The sequence below is a fragment of the Vipera berus genome (genome assembly GCF_964194415.1).
Source record: "Vipera berus genome assembly, chromosome: 1".
NCBI classification, from domain to species: Eukaryota; Metazoa; Chordata; class Lepidosauria; order Squamata; family Viperidae; genus Vipera; species Vipera berus.
This window is the reverse complement of record NC_138202.1, coordinates 176,450,046-176,476,277: the sequence shown is the minus strand read 5'-3', so window position 1 is coordinate 176,476,277 and position 26,232 is coordinate 176,450,046. Positions and strand designations below refer to the sequence as shown.

At 42.9% G+C, this 26,232-nt stretch overlaps 1 protein-coding gene across 1 annotated transcript in view; it reads right to left on the bottom strand.

The window, feature by feature from the left end:
- BMPR2 (bone morphogenetic protein receptor type 2) overlaps nt 1-26,232 on the bottom strand; it is an 87,498-nt gene that overhangs the window by 5,418 nt on the left and 55,848 nt on the right. The window contains exons 4-11 of the mRNA XM_081328201.1: nt 18,904-19,005; nt 17,692-17,783; nt 17,149-17,379; nt 9,174-9,288; nt 5,835-5,995; nt 4,512-4,659; nt 2,191-2,327; nt 1,385-1,557 (exon numbers count right to left, since the gene is read on the bottom strand). Coding sequence (XP_081184327.1) covers nt 1,385-1,557; nt 2,191-2,327; nt 4,512-4,659; nt 5,835-5,995; nt 9,174-9,288; nt 17,149-17,379; nt 17,692-17,783; nt 18,904-19,005 — 1,159 coding nt within the window. The remainder of the gene's footprint in view (nt 1-1,384; nt 1,558-2,190; nt 2,328-4,511; nt 4,660-5,834; nt 5,996-9,173; nt 9,289-17,148; nt 17,380-17,691; nt 17,784-18,903; nt 19,006-26,232) is intronic.

The following is a 26,232-nucleotide window of genomic DNA, read 5'->3' as shown; positions in this document are numbered from 1 at the left end:
GCAAAATTTGTACGATTGGTTAGAGATAAGGAGGATCGCTGAGATGACTATTGTTTGATTAGTTGATGACGTAAGGACTTTTTATTAGCACCTATATCAGGACACAACTGAAAGATATGTAAATATAACAGTGACGACTGAAAGATAGTTTACCCAAAAATTTACAGATGTTATATGTACAGTTTGTTATAGTCTGTCCTGTCATAGAATGTATTTTAAGTTTTTGTTTTTTCTTTCTGTAAAATAAGGTAATACTAATAGTAGTGTTGTAGCCAGGGAAGTTGAATCATGTTCACTTTTGTACATTTAATAAAATTTTCTAATTAAAAAAAAAAGTAAACCTTCTAAAGCACTCTTTCAAAATCTGTAGCATTTAATGAAGCTGCCAGATATGCTTTGGATGAGAGGGCTACATTCTTCTGTAAGGATACTTTAGAGGAAAAGATCCTGCCTGAGGGAATGAAATTCTGCCTGAAGGAATGAAAGATTTCAGAGAAGAATGAAGGTTGTACAGATTCTTCAGATGAGTGAATGACACTATTTACTTCTGATACGACAGAGGGATCACTACAGAGGATTATTCCATCTTTATGGACCATATACCTGATTTATAGGTCAGAAAAAGGTCACTCACTAAAAGCTACTAAGATACAGAGAATATTCTAAGATAAGAGGTTGAAATATAAAAATTCATGCCTAGGCAAAGCAGGGGAAAAGAACTCGGGCAGAATACAGGAGAACCAAGTTTAGAAAGGAACATCTACAAATGTAATTCCTGCCTTCCTGAGCAATAGAAAAAAATCTTTGCTGTGGTCCTTTTCATGCCAAATTAAGGATATTTTCAACTCAAACGATGCTATGTATGTCGCTAGGTATCTTTCAGAGTAACCACAACTGTATTTAACTGTATATAACTCTTTTTGAAATGCTTTCCTGGATTTATTTTCAGTTTCATACTGAGACAGCCTATAAAAGGAACACAGATGCAGTTGAAGATATTTTTCTATGTTTACCTAAAGAGCACCACGATTTCAATATTGCAATACTGAGTGAGCTCAGGTTCCTTTTTCCAGGTGTATAGCTAATATGCAGCTACTGTATATGTGATAACAATTCTTAAGGAATTACCTCAGAAACAAACAATAAAAATAGCCTCTGACTCCTGAATAATCAGGGCAAGAGGAAGGTATTACTGATTGGAAAAACAGCTTTTTTATATATGTAAAATTAAGTGCTGGAGAAATGTGATGTTCTTGCAATGAAACCAAATTTTCAAGAAAAACATGTGCAACAAATGTGGAGCTTGTGTAGATAGATAGATAGATAGATAGATAGATAGATAGATAGATAGATAGATAGACAGACAGACGACAGAACTATATACCTTTCATTTTGCATAGCTGTAGACATAGGGTTAACAGTTGGACTGACAGATTTGTTCCTCTCCCAAATCATCATGAGTTCGGCCATCCTCTCTTCAGCACACTGGGCTGTCAGCCGAGCTTCAGCATCTTGATCCCAGCAGTCTTCGATTGTCTCTTTCAGTGACCTCACAGCCTACCAAAGAAAACAGGATGACATTTTCTCAACCTCTTTTTTTAACATTTGTTCTTCAATACCACTGCTAATGATCAACAGTTCGATCATGTACGATTATTAAAAACATTCGGGTCTAGGAAGAGTAGTATTGGATAAGACCAAAGGTTTATCCATTCTAACGTTATTTCCCAAAACAACTCACTAGATTTTTAAAAGAAATCAGGATGTTGGACAAAAAACTATTCTCTCCAAATATTGTTTTCTTGATATTGACATTCAAAAGTATGCTACCACTGATCATGAAGATTTCATAAATCATGACTAGTTGTCATTAATGTGACAAAACTCTCCAAACAAATAAGTAATGGTATATTTTTCTTTGTTCAACTGTTATGTCGGACTTCAATATATTGGAAAACTGTAATTCTGCGGCTGTTTCCTATTAGTGATCAATGTATAACTAGCATTTTACATTACAAAAGTACAAGTTATCATAGATACATTACTTTTCTCTTTTGCACTTAAATGTTGGTTACAGCACTTACAATTTCATAATAACAGTGCTCCATTTCTACATTCACATTCCAACAACATCGTCAACTCAAAAGAAAAAGCAGTGTAGCTTTTTTTCCCTTTTTTTTCTTTTCTTACCAAGCTGTTCTCTTTCCAGGCCTCTGGGAATTTTGGTCTTTGCTTTTCTCTAGAAACAAGGACTTGCATATCTTCAAAAGTGGGGTGGTTTCCAACTTCTATTTGGAATGCTGTTTGGAACTCTGGCACAGATTCTCCTGTTTGCAGAAAAGGGCACGTCAATGTTATCATGAAGCAGAAAAAATAAAACAAAACAAAGTTGATACTGAAACGTTGGAGTCTAGCAAAAATGTATTTATTGTATTGTTTTTCCTTACTTCAGACAGGATTGGATTTGTTAATTTGTACAGGCAGAAAATAAATAAGGAAATGGTATATAAACAGTTGGAAATATTCTGAAAGTTTTAACTAAACCTAATAATTTAACAAAATTCTTAATTATTCTATAAACATTTCAAAAGCCTTCTGGTGGCACATTCATGTCCCCTCTACTTTAGGATACTATTTTGGAATGCCGTTTGAGTTGTATAAACGAAGGAACAGTTCTGTTGTTGTTGTTGTTTTTAATGGTTTATCTTATATACTGTAAATCCTATAGTTCCATATATGTATTTTGGTTGGATGTAAATAACAGGATTTGCATTATGACATCATTTGTGCCTGGGTTATCATTTTCTATTGTGCTCTATTATATTGCAGAAGTTAGGAGAATTATCCACCTTTTCCTCAATTCTTGACAAAATATAGGATAAGGAGGGTTTTTTTTAGAAAAAAACTTTATCTACTTATTGTCCAGTTTCATGCCTAAATAATCATATCACAAATATTATGAGCTTTTCAATTTCTGAGCCAACTAACTGTCAATTTTATTTCTTTCCAAACAGACCTCTTATATTTATGAAAATACTTCTACATACTTGGAATATATCATGGAACACATTTTCTAACGCAGAAAACATTAGCTTAGTTTTAATGGTCACATTTCAGAATCAAGAAATTGTTACTGTTATATTTGAAGAAATCACTAAAAGAAAGATTGTAAAAGTTCAAAAAATTAGGAATAACAATTATTTTTTTAAAAAAATGAATGACATTTAAAATTAACTACACTCACAGCTAAGCAATAAGCTGCATACAAGTTGCATGTTTATGTAGTTTTAGATACCGTATGTTAATATATAAGCATTTACAGTCATTATATTTTTAAAAAGTCTATAGTATAAACTAGAAGTTTAAATACAGTGACTATAGAAAGTCTACATAGCCCTCAAAAATGCCAGACTTTTGAGTTGTAAAAAAATCAGACCAAGATAAATCACTTCAGAATTCTTTCCACCTTTAATATATAAGTTTTACAGTTCAATGGAAAAACAAACTGAAATATTTGAACTGAACTGGTACACGGAAGGCAGACTTCGGAACTGAATCATACACTTTGATTTTTCATTAATTTCTCTGATCAGAGGAAGGCAGTATGTGGCCAGTAAGCTGCATACAGTCTCTAGTTCTTCCCCTTCCCCCCCCACATACTTTTTTTCCCTAGCAAATTGCAGGGCCAAATCTAACTGAAAAAACTGAAATAGTGGATTAAATTGCTCCTTTCTAAAAAAGAAAAGAAAAGATTAATAAAGCTTACCCACTTTATTTCAACATATCTCCCTCCACAACCCTCCAAAAGCGGAGCTTTGGGGCTCATTCCAAAAATATTCAATGCTCAATATTCAATGCTGATTGAAAAAAGTAATAAAAAGAAGGTTGCCCATCCTGTCTTATATACAGTACAGTACACCACTTGGCAAGTAGTTGGGTTGACAGAATAAACTGAGCCACGCCCTCACCCCAGGAAAATCAAAACGTAACAGCTGAATGTACTGTGCATGGCAGCAGCCATTAAGTCTCAGAACTGATGGGTTAAGCATGTTCTTTGAACCCAGCTGGTGACTCAAAGGCTGTAGTTATAATTAAAAAGGATATATGGTGCTTCCAATCATACACCATCCCTAGAACTGATTTTCATTACCGGAACTAAATTATGACATGCCTTGATGTTTTGAGTGACATGCCAACGTCCACCAACACCAACAAATATTTTCAAAAGCATGTCTTTAATACTTAAAGCTTACTGTCAAGATTAACACAGGTTCAAGGTTATCATAAAGCAGAAAGGTGGATACCACCCTGTAACACTAGATGGCACTGAACTAATTTGACAAGCAAAGCAAAAAAGAGTTAAAAGAAAAACCTGACAACCTGACATACCCAAATTCTTTACAGTAAGGAATTATAGGCTTTGGCTGAGTTAGGACAGCAATAACAATAAACAAATAGAATAGCTTCTGTAAGTGAAAAAGCATGCAGCATTCCAGTAATTCTTCTATTACCTGGGAAGAGGTCTGTACATCTCATAAAAATCTCCCAGTAGATTAGACCAAGTGCATACATATCGACTTGCTTCAAAGCTGATTCACAGTCTCTTAAATTTACTGCTCCTTCCAGCACTTCAGGGGCCATATAGCGAATTGTCCCAACCTGTAAAGACATGTTGTTGCATTCTTACATTGGCTTGGTATTTATGAAATACTGTTCACTGTTCTTCAAGTAATTCAACAGGAATTTTTTTTAGTTACATTCACTTTCATCCTCAAGACAGCATTAATATGAGCATAAAGCTTCCTTAGGACCCATTCTGTGGAATCCCAATCTTATTATTTGCATTTCAAATAATGTCTGATCTTTTCAACATATTTTATTATTTAGTCAAAATAAAACTCTTATGAAAAAAACCCGGTGAAACTGAGGAAAAATTCTTTAAACAGAAGTCCAGTAAAAAGAGGTGAAAGTTGCATGTTAAACAAATAAATAAAATGTTAATCAAAAAATAATGTTAAAATTCTATGCTTATCTATCCTCTCACTAATCAACAATTTTTTTTTAAAAAAACTTAATCCTTGCATAATATAAATTGGAAAAATTACATAATGTAAACTACAGTTTTAAAACTGTAGTCCTGTGTAGCATTCTTAATTTTTAGGAGTATCCTTAGATTATTGAGTTGGGAACAAGAAAGAATAAAAAGAACTAATTCTTTTCTTGATTTTTCTCTTTCAGCTACAGATTCTTAGATAATCATCTGAAGAAAGTTTTAACTCTCATCTTTCAAATTAAACTTCAAATTAAGCTAAAAAAACAGATTAGCCTATGCAAAATACTAACCTATACTTGTTTATCCTAAGGAAATGTACCTCACCCATTAACCTAGTGATCATGCCATCTTTCCATGCTCCCCATGTCAATCTCTTTTGTGTTTTGAAACGGAAAAAAATCTTCTGTCTTCCACTTCAGATTTGATTAGTAGTCAGGCAACCTGAAGCTGACAAAAATACCTACAGCAGTATGATGCAGGCTAGTAAGATACATTTGTTGTGTAAAGTAGGAGCAACTAAAAGTGTTTAAGTTGGCTTTCTCACTTCAGAATATATTTAAGGAATATATTTAAGGAATATATATTTCTTGCCTGTGAAAACCAGAATAAGAAAGTTCATTGTTCTTTTTATCTGAAAGCAGATATGGTAAACTTTAAAGATTTTTTAGTGTTTAAATCCACTATTCTTAAAACAGATGCATAAAATGTATGAAAGGTTTTGGTGTCAACATTTCTGAGGTTTATGAGGAGACTTCCAAAATGTATTTTCTGTTTTACTTACCTCACTAATTGCAGCATTATCCTCCTCACCTGGGCGCACCAGTCTATTTCCTGTTAGCTTCATGGAGAGGCCAAAATCACTAATGACACATGTTCCGTCATTCTTTACTAATACGTTGCGGCTGTTCAAGTCACGATGGGAAATAGCAGGCTTATAATGATCTGTTTGAATATATAAATTACGTTGTTTTACTATTCCCACTGGTTTCTTTTCATATAATATAAAACAGAGTACGGGCACTTCAAGAAAACTGATAACACTTTGAGCAGATGAAAACTCTTTTATGGTATCAGTTTTATGATCCTCTTGTGATGGTAATTCAGGTATATTAACGCAATTAAACAGGAATTGTTAGGAACAACTGTTAAAGAATGTCATAGTTACATATCAATTAGGAATACATGAAATCTTCATCATTGACTTGGATGAGGGGATAGATGGGGAACTCATCAAATTTGCAGACGACACCAAGCTGGCAGGAATAGCCAATACTCCATAAGATAGGCTTAAGATACAGAAGGATCTCGACAGACCTGAACATTGGGCGCTATCTAACAAAATGAAATTCATTGGTGAAAAAAGTAAGGTTCTACATTTAGGCAAGAAAAACCAAATGCACAGGTACAGTATAGGTGGTACCTTGCTCATAGTAGTAACTGTGAGAGGGATCTCGGAGTCCTCGTGGACAATCACTTAAATATGAGCCAGCAGTGTGCTGCAGTTGCCAAAAAAAGTCAACACAGTGCTAGGTTGCATTAACAGAGGGATAGAATCAAGATCACACAAAGTGTTAATACTATTTTACAATGCCTTGGTAAGGCCATACTTGGAATACTGCATCCAGTTTTGATCACCATGATGTAAAAAAGATGTTGAGACTCTAGAAAGAGTACAGAGAAGAGCAACAAAGATGATTTGGGGACTGGAAGCTAAAACATATAAGGAACGATTGCTGGAATTGGGTATGTCTAGTTTAATGGACGAGGGGTGACATGATAGCAGTGTTCCAATATCTCAGGGGTTGCCTGCTATTCTCCAAAGCACCTGAGGGCAGGACAAGAAGCAACAGATGGAAACTAGCCAAAGAGAGAAGCAACCTAAACTTTTGCTTATTTATCTCTTCAAATGTTATATTATTTATAGATTTCATCTTTGTATGCTGGAGTCACTCAGCCATTAATATTTCATAATAAAATACCTTTAAAATTTGTGAGAAATCTATTAATTTTTCAAGTATACAAGAACTACCGATAGCACGGGCAGACAAATTCTTTTTTTATTAAAGTTTTACAAAAAAAAGATTTTACAATACGTATCCCCAAAACCCACCCACCCCAAACCACGCCCCTTCTCCCCCACTTCCCAGAGCTAAATACAGGGTTATAGATATAATAATCATATTCTAACTAAAAATTATCCGTAATATAAAATTAACCAAATTCATAATGTGCTTTAACTCCCTGGGCAGACAAATTCTTATAAAAATTTCAGGAACTTCTTGCAACTTCCCAAATCGCATCTGCAGAAACCTATGCAAAATAAGAATAAAACTGTGGCCAAATTTAAACACTAAATTGCTATTTTTTTCTGAGATTTTAGTTTTTTGCCATAAATCTTATGAGACTTTTAATATATCATGACATCAAAATATCTACAGGAAAGATTTGGTGTTCTTACACAATTTAAGTTATTTTTAAAACACATTTTATTTTTATTTTGATGCTTGTACCATCATGCAAAATCACTTAATAATTCCACTGCTTGACCCCTGGCTACAGAAATATATCCCTGTTATGCTGCATGAATGTGGATATTACCCCTACCTTAAAAAAGAAAAAAGGGATTCTATACACAATAAAAGCACTGTTACCCAGAACGGTTATAAATCAACCATCTTTAAATACAGGAGTCATTTTGACATAACACAGCTAGCCCTAACAGAAGCAGTGTACCAGGTATTTCTGGTTCAAGTATGGAAAAACTAATTTGTATTGACATCCATATCTGTGCAGGAAATACAAGTACTGTTAACTATAGGAGGTCAGCTGTAGATTGAGCTTTTTGAGGCATTATGTTGTCTTTTTCTATAAATCGAAAAGTCTACACTTTTGATAATTCAATAATAATTAATTGCAATAGGTCTCAGTTTTGCTTAGAATGGTATAGCTTTTAATTAGTGTAATTTTTATCTTTAAAATTCTAGCTGCCATTGGAAAGGTTACTGTTTCAAAAGCTACCAGTGGGAATTCTTATGTAACTGAAAGTATTTTACAGTCTAAGAAACTATATATAAATATCATGAAATGCATGAAAACTAGTATTTCTGTCAGTATAACTAGACATGGTCCCAACTTCATAGGGGAATGTATGATAGAAATGTATTTTTTTCCACCTACAAAAAAAATACTTTTCTATATGAATCAGAAAATTAGGCCCAACAAAGAAGAAAAAACATGAGTGTTTTGGTATTTGTTTATATTTACGTGCAACCATGGACCTGAGCTCAAGTTATTGAGAGCCTGACACACGCCAATAATCACACACAACTGGGGCTTAATGTAGAGACAGAACCAATAATATTTGTTGATGATCATCCCAAAGATGCTTACTCCAAAAGGCAACTGGGCTTTCTTGATTTATTTATTTTTCTTTGAAAACATTTCACTTCTCATCTAATAAGCTTTTTCAACTCACTGGAGGAGCTGAAGAAGCTTTTTGGATAAGAAGCGAAACGTTTTCAAAGAAAACAAAAACAAGAAAGGCCAGTTGTTTTTTGGAAAAAGCACCTTTGGGACAACCATAGACATTTCTTGATGATCTGTCACGGTATGACCATCCTGGTTCATCTTGATCTCTCAGTAATGCTGGATAACACAGACAGGCTACTGTATCTGGATGGGGAGAAACAGGCTTACGCTCAATCCTGACAAGACTGAATGGCTATGAATGCATGGTTTTTTCAGTGCCACAGATGCTTCACCATTGGTTCTGAATAGGGTGGCACTTCCACATATAGAACTAGGGTGTAGTTTGGAGATTCTCCAAGACTCAAAGCTCCTGTTTCAACTGCCAGATTAGATTGCTCCTCTAAACTGGACTGTTCGGTGCACCTGTTCTGCAGTAAGCAAAGAGTTGAATTTCAGGGTCCAAGTTACTCCTTTCAGATCCATGAACCTAAGATTATATTTTTAATAATATATGTGGTCATTTTTATTAGGTTTTTGTATTTTTCTTTTCATTTCTACATGAAATTCTATGTTTAACAATAGGTATCAAACTGTACCATAGCTCGACATAACTTAAAGGAGGAATTCAGAATTGAAACACTTATTAGCTTACCTCCTCGTGGTAATTCTGTATGAAGATATGCCAGGCCTCTAGTTACAGAATGCGCCATTCGGCAAGAGTTGACCCAATCACTAGCCTGGAGAGTCAGATATCTGCACAAAGAACCCTGGAGAAAATAAGAAGGAACTTTCTTAGTGTTTATCTTCTACATGCGTTTATATAATCAATGTAGTGTTTATCTTCTACATGCGTTTTTAGTCAATAAGAATAATGCACTTGTGGTTACTGTTTGCTTTGTTCTTAGAAAACAAGAAATAAACACTGGCCTTAGTGAAACAGTGCTGTACAGTCCAGGTAAAATGTGAAAGCATGATGAATATCCAAAGAGCAAATCAATATTTCCAATGATAGTAAGGGTTTCTGCTTTACTGTTACCACAGAGAATAAGAGGGTTGCTACAGGCTACTAGGAGCGGATATAGGAGAACGGGGTTGTAAAAGCCTTTTCATAAAAGTTTTTTTCAGCAAGTAGGAAAAAAAGTACTTCCTACCAAAGGGGGAGCAGGATAAGCAGAATATAGTTGCAAGAGGTTGCAGAGAGGGGGAGATCCAAACAGAATTAAAATTGTTATTTCCAATCAAAGGTCTTCAAAAGATTTCCGTTTAGCTGTATGGAAAAACCTTTGTGGAAAGCTTCCAAGAAGGCAACAGAAGGTACCAAGAAGGTAACTCTACCAGATCCTCCAAACTATCAGTGGTCATGTCAATAGCTCTTTTGAAGGGAAATTACAGTGTATCCCATTCAAACAAAGATTCTACATCTGAAGGAGTTTCTGAAACGTTAATCCACATTTTGCTACACTGTCTTTATTATAAAAATGTCCAGTTGCCGCGAAAAACAACGCCATTTGGTAAGATTTCCAGGATTCATTTTATTTACAATTATTACTGTATAATCAGAGTGATTGTTCAAGGATCCAACTGAAACTGCAAAAAGACACCTTCAGAAGCAGAATGGACTTGATGTGACCAACTACAGTTCTGTTCTGAACCAGCCCTCTTCTCGCAACCCCTATTCGAAAAGAAGAGACTGGAAAGCGTCCAAGGCCAAAAGGCTTCTGCCAAGATTTAATTACGCAGTTAACAAAAACACTAGAGCTTGTCTTCTCAAGCGGAAAAGTTGCTTTCAGCAACCAGCCCCTCCCCAAACACTCCTTTTATAGAGAGCTCAGGGCGTGGTCTCCTTGTGCCTCCTCCCGAGGAGTCCTGCAGCCTTTCTTTGTTTGTTCCTGCTTGACTGCCTCCTGCGTCGGGCGTCCTTGAACAGGGCCAGCTGTGGGTCATCTTCCTCCGCACTCTCGGGCTCACGCAGCTGAGAAGAGGTCCCCGGCTGAGGACTCTGCAAAGCCTCCAAACCATCATCAGCCGGTTCGTTTCCCTCCTCCAAACCATCATCAGCCGGTTCGTTTCCCTCCTCCCCCTCAGAGTCATCCGATACATCAGAGCCGGCTGTCGGACCCACAGGCTGGCCCTGAGTCACAACACTATCCCGCACCGCAGGGCCCTTCCCCCGGGTCTGCCGATCCGGATGCGGTCGGGATGGAAACTGTTCGTGAAAAGCAGTCACCAATGCAGGGGCATGAACGGCGGTCGCGTCTTCCCATGTGAAGTCCTCCGGCCCGTACCCTTTCCACTCGATCAGGTACTGAAAGCGACCTTTCAGCCAGCGGGAATCCCTGATGCTGGCGACCTCGTACTCGGGGGTGCTGCCTCCATCACGAGTTCCTGATGGTGGAGGTTCCGCCTGGCGAAGTGGACAGGCCGGTTGTTCGGGGACCAGCAAGGACCGATGGAAGACGGGGTGCACGCGCAGGGAACGTGGCAGAGTTAAACGATAGGCGACCGGGTTGATGACGGCCTCGACTGGGAACGGTCCAAGGTAACGGTGGTCCAGCTTCCTCGCCGGCCGAGTGGATGGCAGGTTCCTGGTGGACAGCCAGACCCGATCCCCCACCGATAGTGGAGGCGTATCCCTTCTCGACCGATCGGCGAACCTCTTGTAGTCGGCCTTGGCCTTCTCCAGCTGCCGTCGCACCAACCGATGGATTGCCTGTAACTCCGCCATGAATTCGTTCGCTGCCGGCTCCGGTGAGTCCACGGGAGAAAGGGGGAAAAACCGGGGGTGATAACCCACGTTGGCCAAGAACGGTGTCATCTGCGTGGAGGTGTGCTGCGAGTTGTTAAAGGCAAACTCGGCTATGGCCAAATAGTCCACCCAATTGTCCTGCTGCAGGTTAACGTAGCAGCGCAGATACTGCTCTAAGATGCCGATGACCTTCTCGGTACCCCCGTCGGTCTGAGGATGATGCGCGGACGAGAGGCAAACCTTAATGTCCAACGCCCGCATCAACTCCTGCCAGAAGCGGGCTGTAAACTGGGCCCCCCTATCGGAGACGACTCTATCGGGAAGGCCGTGCAGCCGGAACACCTGTTGGATGAACATGCGACTAGTGGCGCGAGCTGACGGTAAGCCGCGACAGGGGATGAAGTGCGCCATCTTGGTCAACATGTCCACCACCACAAACACTGTCGTGAAGCCGGAGGATGGGGGTAGATCCGTCAGAAAGTCCATGGACACAGCCCCCCAGGGTCTCTTGGGCGTTGGCAAAGGCTGCAGTAAACCAGGCGGGGCCCCTGTCGCTGACTTGGCCTGCCTGCATGGGCCGCAGGAGGTGACATAAGACTGGACATCGTGTCGGACTCGGGGCCACCAGAAGGTACGGGAGACCAGGTTCAGAGTCTTGAACAGGCCAAAATGCCCCGCAGCCGGGTTATCATGACATTGGCTGAGGACGAGTCCCCTGAGTGGCCCTCCTGGAACATAGAGCCGGTCACGATAATACAGGAGTCCATCCGTGACCGACCAAGGCGAATCTGGCCCCACCTCTTCCTTCCGCTGAGCCACCCACGCCTCCTGCTGCTGCGCCTCCCGGATCCGAGCCCGTATATCCACCGGCTCCCGCACCGCAGCAAAAGACTCGACGGGGATCACTGTCCTGGGCGGAAGCTTGTCTTCCACTCGGGTGTACTCGGGCTTCCTGGACAGAGCATCCGCTCTCTGGTTGTGCCCGCTTGGTATGTACCGCACCCGGAAGTCAAACCTCGCAAAGAAGAGGGACCACCGGATCTGGCGTTGGTTCAAATTCCGAGCGGTCTGCAGGCTTTCCAGATTCTTGTGGTCCGTCCGGACCTCGATCTGATGCCGCGCCCCCTCCAGATGATGCCTCCAAGCCTCGAACGCCGCCTTGATGGCCAGCAGCTCCTTCTCCCAGATGGTATAGTTGCGCTCCGAGGGGTTCAATTTCCGAGAGTGATACGCGCAAGGGAAAAGGGTACCGTTGGGCGTCGCTGCCTGGAGTAACACGGCCCCAATGGCAATGTCGGAGGCGTCCGCCTCCACGACAAACGGCCGTTGCGGGTCAGGATGCTTCAAGATGGGCTCCTTCATGAAGGCGTCCTTCAAAGCTTGGAACGCCTGTTGTTCGGGGGCGTTCCACTGGAACCGAGTCTTCTTCTGCAGGAGCCGGGTGAGGGGGGCTGTCAAGGCAGCAAAGCCAGGGATGAATGTCCGATAGTAGTTGGCAAATCCAAGAAGTCGCTGAACATCCTTCACGCGACGCGGGGGTTGCCAACTCTGCAACGACTCAACTTTACTCGGTTCCATGGCGATGCCCTCAGGAGAAATGCGGTGGCCCAAGAAATCAATGGTCACCTGGTAGAACTGGCACTTCTCCAACTTGGCAAACAGCCGATGTTTCCGGAGGCGCTGCAGGACCTGACGGAGATGCTGATGATGCGCTTCACGCGACGGGGAGTAAATCAGGATGTCGTCCAGGTAAATCACAACAAACTGGTCCAACAGATCCCGAAAGATGTCGTTCATAAAATGCTGAAACACAGCGGGGGCGTTGGTCAGGCCAAACGGCATCACCGTGTACTCGAAATGTCCATAGCGAGTACCAAACGCCGTCTTCCACTCATCACCCGGCCGAACCCTGACGAGGTTGTAAGCTCCACGCAGGTCCAGTTTCGTGAAGATCTTAGCCTCCCGGAGTCGGTCCAAGAGCTCGGGGATGAGGGGCAGCGGGTAGCGGTTACGCACCGTGATGGCATTGAGTTTCCGGTAGTCACAGCAAAGTCGTAACTCGCCCGACTTCTTTTTGACGAAGAGCACGGGCGCAGACACTGGCGAGGACGAGGGCCGGATGAAACCACGAGCCAAGTTCTTTGTCAGGAAGTCCCGCAATGCAGCCAACTCGGGCTCCGACATGGAGTACAAACGCCCCACTGGGAGAGGCGCATCAGGGACTAGGTCAATGGAGCAGTCGTAGGGCCTGTGCGGGGGTAATTGGTCCGCCTCTGACTCACTGAACACGTCAGCAAAGTCGGACAGTTCGGGAGGCAAGGAAACCCCTGGGGAACCCTCCACCTGGCCGGCACAGATATGGCGGGTGTGGTCCACGCACTGCAAACTTGGGAAGGTGACCAAGTTCTGAGACCAATAGATCTGTGGATCATGCGCCCGGAGCCACGCCAGTCCCAAGACCACGGGGAAGTGCAGTTCCGAAGTGACGTAGAACTGAATGGCCTCCACATGGGTACTGATGGCCATACACACGGGTTGCGTGGCGGCCGTAATAGGCCCGGACAGGAGCACTCGACCATCGATGGTCTCCACAAGCATGGGCGGATCCACTGGACACTGGGGAACAGCCCATTTGGCCACAAAGGCCGAATCCATAAAGTTAGTGGTAGCCCCAGAGTCAATTAAGGCATGGACCGGAATCCCCTCTGGCTTGCCAGGAAGGATCAGTCGTGCCTCCAAAATCAAATGCCGTGGAGGTTCACAGGCACCGTCGGAACGGCGTCGCTCGGCGTGGCCGTTGTGGTTCGCCCGATCGTTCACACCGTCTAGATCGGGCTCGGGCCGTTTCCCGACAGCAAAGCAGGGGACTTTCTCAGGGCCGGCTTGGTCACTGACGCCCGCTGACGCTTCTTCGGGCAAGAAGCAGCCAAATGTCCAGGGTCCCCACAGTAAAAACACAACCCCTCCGATCGTCGTCTGTCCATTTCCGTCACCGATAGACGGGACCTGGCGGCACCCAGCTCCATTGGCTCCTCCCTCTGGACTGGGGGCTCACGCACAACAGGGGCGGCAGGGGTCTGTGGGGTGGCACGGCGACTCTTACGCTGCTGCAGCCGGGCATCGATCCGCAGACAAAGATGGATCAGCCCATTCAGGTCTGAGGGAATGTCCACGCGGGCCAGCTCATCCAACATCTCCTCTGACAAGCCATCCTGAAAGGCATCCACGAGCGCAGCCTCATTCCAGGCGGAATCCTGGCTAAGCAGCCGGAAATCGCTGATATAGGCCTGTAGAGGGCGCTGACCCTGCCTCAAAGCTTTCAGGCGTCGGGTGGCAGTCTGCGCCTTAATCGGGTCCTCGTACATGAGGCGCATATGGTCACAAAACCCCCCAAAGTTATCCAACAAAGGGCTAGGCTGTGCCAACAGAGGCGTGCCCCAACGAGCTGCATCTCCCGACAGAAGGCTCAACACGAATCCCACCTTATCTCGGTCAGTGGGGAAATCAGCTGCTCTCACGCTGATATAAAGCTGGCATTGTCCCAGGAAGGCAGGAAACAGTTCTGGTTTACCAGCAAATTTATCCGGCATAGCTATCTGACATTTCCTCCTGGGTGGGGGGGCAGCATGTACCTGAGCCTGCAGTTGTGCCACCTGAGTGGCCAGCAAGGTGAGTTGCTGGTTGAGCTGGGCATTCTCGGCAAGAAGCTGCTCCATCGAAGTAATAAGGGGTGGGTGGCTGAAAGCAAACTGTTCTGAACCAGCCCTCTTCTCGCAACCCCTATTCGAAAAGAAGAGACTGGAAAGCGTCCAAGGCCAAAAGGCTTCTGCCAAGATTTAATTACGCAGTTAACAAAAACACTAGAGCTTGTCTTCTCAAGCGGAAAAGTTGCTTTCAGCAACCAGCCCCTCCCCAAACACTCCTTTTATAGAGAGCTCAGGGCGTGGTCTCCTTGTGCCTCCTCCCGAGGAGTCCTGCAGCCTTTCTTTGTTTGTTCCTGCTTGACTGCCTCCTGCGTCGGGCGTCCTTGAACAGGGCCAGCTGTGGGTCATCTTCCTCCGCACTCTCGGGCTCACGCAGCTGAGAAGAGGTCCCCGGCTGAGGACTCTGCAAAGCCTCCAAACCATCATCAGCCGGTTCGTTTCCCTCCTCCAAACCATCATCAGCCGGTTCGTTTCCCTCCTCCCCCTCAGAGTCATCCGATACATCAGAGCCGGCTGTCGGACCCACAGGCTGGCCCTGAGTCACAACAAGTTCCAGTGATCTGGAGTCAGCTGAAGGGGATATTCTTAATTTTGATTATCCTGATATTTAGTATGGTTTACATGCAGCTCAGTTCCCCAAGGATATTACATTCATAAATAACAAGGTTATCATCATCATCATTGGTTCCTTTCATGTGATGTGCATAGGACAGCAAGCTTCTTCCAATGAATCCTATACACGGTGGCATCTTTGGCATCTTCCCACCTTGATGTCCACTGTCCATAAGTCATTTTTTAATGTCTATCACCAAGTTTTGCGTTGTCTACCCTGCCTCCCCTTTTCCTCTGGCAGCTCCTATTCTACAAGGTTTTTAGGGCATCGATGTTCTGGCAAGCAATGGACAGCTAGGCACATTCGTGGCTCCATCACAATGGTCTGCAACTTCCAAGATCCACCCCGCTGGAAAATTTCTTCATTGTGACATGGTTGTGACAAGTGACACCCAGAATTCTCCATAGGCAACACTGATGGAACACATTGAGCTTTTGTCCTGTGCATGCTGTTATTGTCCATGTTTCATTGGCATAGATCACTATTGGTAAATGATGTTTGTAAAATCTTATAAAGCTGTAACGTGGTCTTATCTATTGTTGGGGCTGACCAAACAGGTCATAATTGCTGGAATACTGCAGAGGCTTTACCAATTCTGTGTTTGACATCTGTATCTATTCTTCTATCTTGTGATAAGATGCTACCAGGTTATGTGAACTATTGCCAGAACATGCCAAGGTATGTTCTATTGGTTCTTGCCAGTTGTGATTAATGTGTTAGGAGGGTGACTCCCAATCAATATGACTTTGGTCTTATCCTCAATAATACATAGGTTAGAATAACAAGGTTAGAAACAATATTAATCACAATATATAAAAAAACATGCACCAGCTGCACCATCCAATGGGGACAGGCTAATCCTCATTATCTATAAATATTTTCTTGAATAGCCATATCTTCACAGTTCTCTGAAACAGGTAAGAGGACAGTATGGAATAGTAAACTTGAAGGAGAATCCGTCATGAGTCTCCTTTTTCTGAGATGAACTTCTGTACCTAAATAGGAGTTAGTGAGGGCTGTACAGTAGGAATTGAAAAGGCAGTGGAAAAGAGATGGCCGTTGTGGAAAGATTGCCAGAACTAGAATCAGGAATGCAATGAAACAGGATTTTTTTCTCCCTTTTTAGCTGTGTTTAGACTTGGGTGTGCTAAACCTTAATAATGGCTATTTCTCAAGCTGATACTAGGACAGAAGAATCCTAAGGATCTTGGGTAGCTAGTGGAGAATTCAATCTATTTCATAGATGAAGAAGGAATAATTTCTGGTAGATGACAGAAAACGCGGAGGAAGACAAAAAAGCTATGGTAGCTTTGCATTTCCTCTTCTTAGCCCTTGCTCCCCAAAATTGGCTTGCAAACTACAAAGGGTGTGTTCACTCAATGAATAGCAATATTTAGATGAGTCTATTGTAATTTTCACCAAAAATGGTATTTATGCCCTTCTAAGAAAAATTTACCATATGAATAGCACCGAGATTACTGAAAAAGCAATTCAAATAATCCTTTAAAAATAATTGTCTCTCTTTATTTTCTTACAGCTGTCTGAAATAAAAGAAAATACTTACATTGGGATAATATTCCATTACTAATAAATATTCCATCCGTCCATCTGCAGTGCATCTCTCATCCCCCACAATGAAGTGAGCAATATTGTCATGTTCCATCAGTGGGATTCTATAAATATTTCTCTCATTTATAAAATTCTGACGATTAGCAAAAGAAAATACTTTTACAGCCACTGGACGCTCATCTAAAGATCCTTTGTATACAGCTCCGTATCTCCCTCGGCCAATAAGCTGTGAATATTTTAAAGAAAGACACAGTTACATTTTTAAGTTCAGGACACTCAATCTATTGATTTTAATGACCTTCAGCATTTTATGTGTTCATGGTTTGAAGCCTTTCTTTTGCACACTGAATTTCATCCCCATATAATGCATGTTCTAATTCAAATGTTAATTGAGAAGGAATTATGTCTTCTTCAGATTTCTTTTTCTTACTAAATCACCCTAAATACTTAGTATGAAGATTTTGCATTACATAATGTTCTTAATAAATCATGTGAATTATAAAGACACTGAACTGGAAATTGTAAATGGTAAACTCACCTCCAGTAGTTTCAAACTATCCAGATCTAGTGAGGGTTCTAAAGCTGCTGCTTCCATCATGTTCATAGTATGCAGGCCTTTTTTACGGATCCCTGAGGAAAGATGAAGATATGAATTATACTGCCCTTCAAAGTTATCAGACTTCTTGATTTGTTTCAGTAGTCCTGCAATTCTGACTTATAAACCAAACAGTGAATGAGATATATAGGTCAACTCACTCAGGCTATCTGCAGTGCTTTGCTCTTTACTTCCCATGGCAGAATAAGTAAACTGCACAGGAGACTGTGTGTGATGTCTGAATCCAGAATTATAATTAAGCGCATACATATTAGTTAAAACTATAAGGTGGTTTTAAATCAGATCTGTTGTTGATTGACAAAACTTGACTTGTTTGAGCACAAGAAACCATAATTTTGAGTCTGTGAACTTCTATTCCTTTTGTTTCAAAGCTCATACGAAGAGAAAAGAACAAAGCAGAAGTAATACAATGCAAGTATTGCGGACCCAATTGACAAAAGAAAGCTCAGGACCGTATAGGTTGGAGACATGCAGAAGAGTCCTTCATTCTGCAGTGGACAGACAGTGGCTAAAATGATGATGATGGTGGCTGGATTTAACCTAGCCAAGAAACTTCTTTCAAAATGTGGCATGTGGCACTGTATCTCACATGTTGCTGAATAAAGAATAAAGTTCCACAGTCTTTCAGGTCTATGATAGCAATAAAATTTAACTAATTCCTACAATCCATTACTGCTGTGATGGATGAGGATGTTGACAATTATAGTGCAACATTTGGAACCCAAGATTAAGAACTGCCAGAAAGCATTAATAAGGTAGAAGCTATGGTAGGAATAGGTGGCAATGATAATATTGTAAGGGTCCAAACTTTCCTTTTTCAGGTCCGGTACTCAATGCCTTTGCTCTGATATTCAGAGCTATTTGTCACAGAATACTTTGGAATGTAAGGTGCTCCAGTTCAAGTGTAATGCCTAAAGACAAAAAGTTATTTTTCCTGTATTGTCCTGTGAATGTCTAATAGTAGAAGAGAAACAAATTGCCCTCTAGCAGATTGTAACATACTGAGGAGTTGGTAGGTGGAATATTAAAAAAAATATATAGCAAAGCTGAGTAAGTAACTAAAGAAAACAAATATAATAGCAATGTGAACATTATCTCAAGGAAAAATAGATGCAAAACGTTATAAAAGCTTACCTCCTAACATCCTGTATCCAAAGAAAATAACAACCATCAAAACAGCCAGTACAGATACTGATGCCAGAGTTATTACAACTGTGTCATCTCGTTGCGGAGGATCTGAAAGAAATCAAAACGTCTATGATTGTCTCTTCATATATAGTCAATTTCTCAGGAGAAATTAAATTAACATTCTGACCTGCTATCAATTATCTTGGCATTTCTCCCTCCTTTTGATGGGAGGAGAGGTAGGAAGATAACTTTCAAAATGCACAGACTGAATCCAATAAGCAGAGTCCACAGAAGACTCTCTTGTCTTATCAAGAGAAAGATGGAGGGAGAGCATTTTTTTCTTATTTCCCTTCTCCTGCTAAGCTGGAAATCTTCCCCCTCAATTGTACAGGAAAGGGAAAATAAATGAAAATTGGTTCAACCATCATTTTATCACTATCAGAGGCATTCTGTTAATGAAAACAGCATCCTTTCTTCCACAAATTCCTGATCTCACCTTAATTACAAATATTAATTATAGTTGTTAGTTCCTTCACCCTTTGAAAATTGTATAATGGACTATTATAAGAGGGATGTTATTTCTTTGGAGTACACAAACTACATAAACAACAGATGTCACAAAAGCCAACTAAACCGAATCAACATGAAAGCCAGTAAATGACATAAGAAACTACAAATCCATTTTTCTATTTCTAGCTATGGACCAGATTACAGTGTAACAAAACAAAGAAGCATTGAAAGTCATTATTTTACCACTGCAGCCACTGGGTCTGAATTACTATGAGAAAAGAAGGCAAATAGTATTTTCTGAAAGATTAATGGTAGTCAATTAATGGTAGTCAAGACAGGTCGCAAAATGTTCTGTGTGGGATAAGTGTTCCTACAGTACTTTTGGTCTTACATTAAGGACATGCAAATTTCCCAAATTTGGAGGGATACAGCTCTCTCCCCCCCCCGCCCCCCAGGGAAGGCTGCAGCTGATGTTATTGAAAGGGCGGTGACATTACAATAAGGGACAGGATTGATTTCTTTTTGACTTTTTCAGAGGGATTAAACTTTTTAGGGATGCGAAGGGAAGCTCAAACTAGGCAAACTAGATTCATTCTTCCCTTCCCATAAGCAGTTCCACTTTTTTTTTTTGCCTCCCCTCCAAACAGCCCCGGAATGCAACAGTTTGTTTCTAGGAGGCTCCAGCTTGTATCCTCAACTTTACCTCTATGAACTGCAATAATGAAACTAAGACAATTTAGGCAGCAATATCATATGAAGGCTCTGGGTCATAGGCTGCCCATTTCTATGAATAAGGAGAAGAATCACCAAGCTCCAACGGTCCTCAATACAAATTCCAAAAGGAACACAAATAGAATCACCTCTTTGGAGACAGCTAGATTATTCTGGCCAGATTAAGCTATATGTCCCTCTTCTTGCCCTGGTACTTCAATCTTCTGAAGGAAAGATAAGATAGAAATTTAATAAATAAATTTTACCACTTTCCTGTTTTTCTCCTTTCTAAATGCACGGCTTCAAAATATATTAGCATCTTTGAATTTGGAACCAATTTAGCTTCCTGTAGATATCTATAGAGATTCTCAGTCATCCAGGTCATTGTTATCCCAAAGATGAGTCAACTGGACTTTCTTGTTTTTCTTTGAAGACATTTCACTTCTCATCCAAGAAGCTTCTTCAGCTCTCACTGCATGGTAGGCAAGCGAAGGATTTATATTCATTGAAGAAGCTGGTCATTTGCATTCTTTTAGAGAGTTGTTGAGGCCACTTGGTTTATCTATGTCCTCAAGGTCACCTGAGTGGTGCAAATGGGTGTGGAGCCTTCTTGGAACTGCTGAAAGGACTGTGTTGTAGACTGGAGATAGATGGTGTCATATCCCTCCCCCTCTATTGAGAGAGGACACAGATAAACCTCCAAGGGGTCTCAACAACTCTCTCAAAGAATGCAAATGACCAGCTGTCTGCTAGGAATATAAATCCTTCACTTGCCCACCATGCAGTCAGAGCTGAAGAAGCTTCTTGGATGAGAAGTGAAACGTCTTCAAAGAAAACAAGAAAATCCAATTGCCTCTTGAAAAAGCACCTTTGGGACTTCCTGTAGATGTATTTCAATGCCAACAGCAAATTTTAATTTACCGTATATACTTGAGTATAAGCCGAATTTTTCAGCCCACTTTTTGGGCTGAAAAATTCCACTTCGGCTTATACTCCAGTCAACAAAAAAACTTACCGAGGACTTGTGCGCGGCCGAGGCTTTGGTGCTTCCGGGATCGCGCGCACCTCTCCCAAGCCACCGCCGTCCGAGACCTGCCGAAGTTTGGGGAGGTTTGGGGAGGTGCGCGCGCACCTCCCCAAACCTCCCCAAACGTCGGCAGGTCTCCGTTCCTCCGCGCCCTGCCTGCCTGCTTCTTTCCGCAGCGGAAAGAAGCAGGCAGGCAGGGCGCGGAGGAACGGAGACCTGCCGACGTTTGGGGAGGTTTGGGCGCCTCCCCAAACCTCCCCAAACGTCGGCAGGTCTCCGGACCTCCGTGCAGACCTGCCGACGTTTGGGGAGGTTTGGGCGCCTCCCCAAACCTCCCCAAACGTCGGCAGGTCTCCGTTCCTCCTGCCGACGTTTGGGGAGGTTTGGGCGCCTCCCCAAACCTCCCCAAACGTCGGCAGGTCTCCGTTCCTCCGCGCAGACCTGCCGACGTTTGGGGAGGTTTGGGCGCCTCCCCAAACCTCCCCAAACGTCGGCAGGTCTCCGTTCCTCCTGCCGACGTTTGGGGAGGTTTGGGCGCCTCCCCAAACCTCCCCAGGTCCCCGTTCCTCCGCGCAGACCTGCCGACGTTTGGGGAGGTTTGGGCGCCTCCCCAAACCTCCCCAAACGTCGGCAGGTCTCCGTTCCTCCTACCGACGTTTGGGGAGGTTTGGGCGCCTCCCCAAACCTCCCCAGGTCTCCGTTCCTCCGCGCAGACCTGCCGACGTTTGGGGAGGTTTGGGCGCCTCCCCAAACCTCCCCAAACGTCGGCAGGTCTCCGTTCCTCCTGCCGACGTTTGGGGAGGTTTGGGCGCCTCCCCAAACCTCCCCAGGTCTCCGTTCCTCTGCGCAGACCTGCCGACGTTTGGGGAGGTTTGGGCGCCTCCCCAAACGTCGGCAGGTCTGCGCGACGTTTGGGGAGGTTTGGGGCTTATACTCAAGTATATACGGTAAATTAAAATTTGCTGTTGGCATTGAAATACATCTACAGGAAGTCCCAAAGGTGCTTTTTCAAGAGGCAATTGGATTTTCTTGTTTTCTTTGAAGACGTTTCACTTCTCATCCAAGAAGCTTCTTCAGCTCTGACTGCATGGTGGGCAAGTGAAGGATTTATATTCCTAGCAGACAGCTGGTCATTTGCAGTTCCAAGAAGGCTCCACACCCATTTGCACCACTCAGGTGACCTTGAGGACATAGATAAACCAAGTGGCCTCAACAACTCTCTAAAAGAATGCAAATGACCAGCTTCTTCAATGAATATAAATCCTTCGCTTGCCTACCATGCAGTGAGAGCTGAAGAAGCTTCTTGGATGAGAAGTGAAATGTCTTCAAAGAAAAACAAGAAAGTCCAGTTGACTCATCTTTGGGATAACAATGACCTGGATGACTGAGAATCTCTATAGATATCTACAGGAAGCTAAATTGGTTCCAAATTCAAAGATGCTAATATATTTTGAAGCCGTGCATTTAGAAAGGAGAAGAACAGGAAAGTGGTAAAATTTATTTATTAAATTTCTATCTTATCTTTCCTTCAGAAGATTGAAGTACCAGGGCAAGAAGAGGGACATATTGTTTAATCTGGCCAGAATAATCTAGTTGTCTCCAAAGAGGTGATTCTGTTTGTGTTCCTTTTGGAATTTGTATTGAGGACCGTTGGAGCTTGGTGATTCTTCTCCTTATTCATAGAAATGGGCAGCCTATGACCCAGAGCCTTCATATGATATTGCTGCCTAAATTGTCTTAGTTTCATTATTGCAGTTCATAGAGGTAAAGTTGAGGATACAAGCTGGAGCCTCCTAGAAACAAACTGTTGCATTCCGGGGCTGTTTGGAGGAACGGAGACCTGCCGACGTTTGGGGAGGTTTGGGCGCCTCCCCAAACCTCCCCAAACGTCGCGCAGACCTGCCGACGTTTGGGGAGGCGCCCAAACCTCCCCAAACGTCGGCAGGTCTGCGCGGAGGAACGGAGACCTGGGGAGGTTTGGGGAGGCGCCCAAACCTCCCCAAACGTCGGCAGGAGGAACGGAGACCTGCCGACGTTTGGGGAGGTTTGGGAAGGCGCCCAAACCTCCCCAAACGTCGGCAGGTCTGCGCGGAGGAACGGAGACCTGGGGAGGTTTGGGGAGGCGCCCAAACCTCCCCAAACATCGGCAGGAGGAACGGAGACCTGCCGACGTTTGGGGAGGTTTGGGGAGGCGCCCAAACCTCCCCAAACGTCGGCAGGTCTGCGCGGAGGAACGGAGACCTGGGGAGGTTTGGGGAGGCGCCCAAACCTCCCCAAACGTCGGCAGGAGGAACGGAGACCTGCCGACGTTTGGGGAGGTTTGGGGAGGCGCCCAAACCTCCCCAAACGTCGGCAGGTCTGCGCGGAGGAACGGAGACCTGCCGACGTTTGGGGAGGTTTGGGGAGGTGCGCGCGCACCTCCCCAAACCTCCCCAAACTTCGGCAGGTCTCCGGACGGCGGCGGCTTGGGAGAGGTGCGCGCGATCCTGGAAGCACCGAAGCCTCGGCCGCGCGCAAGTCCTCGGTAAGCTCCGGGCGGTCACTTGCTTCGCGTCTCCTGAGGGAAGGGGGGGCGACTGGAGCGGGCGTGTTTCCTCGCCTGCTGGGCGCCGCGATTTGCCCGGGGAACGCGCGGGCCCCGAATGGCAGCGTGGAGCGAGGAAGCGGACAGCCAGGGCTTCCCCGAGAGCCGCGGCCACACAGGGTATTCCTGTGTATTCAGGCTTGCAAAATGGCGGATCGAGCCTCTGCTGGCGGCAGAGGCTTGCAGAGCGCGGATCCAGCCTCCGCCGGTGGCGGAGGCTTGCAGAACGGCGGATCGGCTTATACTCGAGTCAACAACTTTTCCCAGTTTTTGGGGGTGAAATTGGGGGTCTCGGCTTATACTCGAGTCGGCTTATACTCAAGTATATACGGGTAATTACTTTTTAATTTAAAGAGGAGACAGTTCTTATCTACAGTTTTCTTTAGCTTTAAATCGAAAAAGATGGTGATGATGGAGAATTGACTTCAACCCCCTTCCCACCCACACACACACACACAGAAAACAGGACAGATGGTACTTTGAAATTGCACATCTACCATTAATGAAATGACTGGTCTTTTAAAAAAAATATATGTTGGCAGAATTGCTGTATAAAGAAATGTTCACCATTTACCAAATTACTTTAAATTATATTGGAACTGTTTGGGTGTATATATGTGTTTTTGAGTCAGTCTTTACTCCTAGCAACTGCCTGAAAAAGAACAAACAGTTTTTAGGCAAGATTTGTCAAGGTGGTTTGCCATTGCCTTCTTCCTTGGGCAGTGAGACAGTGAATAAATCTGAGTCATTCAACTGGCTTTGTGTTTAAGGTAGGACTAGAACTTATGGTCTTCAGGTTATCAAACCTGCTCTCATAATAAACTGACATTCTTTGGGATTAGAGAAATTAAATTCATTTTGACTTTACCTATGTACTTATATAACATTGAAATATTCTCAAAGAAGCAGGAAATTGTGATACACTACTGGGCTTCAATAAGACAACTATTTCATAATTAGAACAAATTCAGTTATATTTAAAGCCAAAATTAAGATTAGATTCCATTATAATTCCAGCATTCTGTGTGAGTCTAGAAAATAAAGAATAAATCAGAAATTAATTCATTGCAAAGAAAGGCTAGTAAATTTACTCTGTAACCAGGAATTTTAACTGACCTTGTTGCAATTTCTGATTTAGAGTGAATCAACTGAGAGAAAAAATCATTACTATTAAAGTCTTTGGCTTGTCAGATTTAATACTAATCGATTTTGTCCTACAAATGACAAAAGAATTTTGCTTCAAGAATGCATTCTGTGAAAAAGCATTAAACAATGTAATAAAACATAATAGCCAAGTATAAAATTTAGTACTGTAAAATTAATTTAACTAATATAAAACTGCAAATAACATGAATTTTAAAATGCCTATAAATTTATTGTTCTGTTAATTTAAAGAACATATTGAAAGAGAATTGTAAATATTTAGGTTTTCTATATATTGATCCTATAGGGAGTCCTCAGTTAGAGACCACAATTAGGACTACTGTCCAATTACTAGCTTAGAAACATAAAAGAGATGTCCCATGTCTATAGCCATGCCTTCTGAAAGAATGCTAAACCTGTATCCAAAAGTACCAAGCTGACAGGTTGCAGGTATAGAGGAAGAGCACAAAATGAAGGGACAAGGAACAGGCCAAAAGGAAAGAACTCCCCTCTTGACATATGCTGTATGCCAGAAACAGTAAGTGAATCCAGTTCTTTCCCTGTGGACAGAAACATCCAGAAGAACCCCATGGATTGTCATGAAATAAAAATGAGCCAGGGAATGCCATGGTCCCTCCAAGCTCAGATAACCAGTAAAAAAGTTTAGTCATGCAAATCTTTCTGTTGTCAGAAGAAGCAGAAAAACGTAATGTACCCAATCATGACTGATCAGCAACCAAGCTCTTTTTCTCAGTTTAAATCAGATTGTGCAACACTACTGCTCTTTCACAAGAGTCTAGTGCTAGTCTTGTTTTTTAAACACACTTTTTCAAGCGGTGTTAAATAGGGAACCTGCATAAGACCAGAACAGTTCAGAAAGCAGGATCGGGCATTGAGCAGTTGGAAGCCTCTGTGAAAACTAGGAGTCTGGTCCCTCCTTGCAGTTCAAGCTCAAAGAACCACAGAAGGCAGTTGTAAGTGACCATAGGTGAGAAGGTCAGTTACAACAGCCTGAAGAGGTAGGCAGATCTGATCCCATCACCAGGCATGTTGTCAATGAAGTGGCCTAGATCAGGGGTCCCCAACCCCCGGTCCGTGGACCAGTACCAGGCCGCGGCATGCCAGCAACCAGGCTGCACAACCAACCGAAACTCCATTCGCGAGATGCAGGCAGCACACAAAACCACGCACCCTCCGATCCACGGAAAAACCTCTCTCCACGGAACCGGTCCCTGGTGCCCAAAGGTTTGGGGACCTCTGGCCTACACAGTATCCTCAAAAACAATATAAAAAGCTAGTGATTGGAGAAGAGGGGAAATACAGTATACTGCAAATGGGAAAAGCTAAAGATGTCTCAACT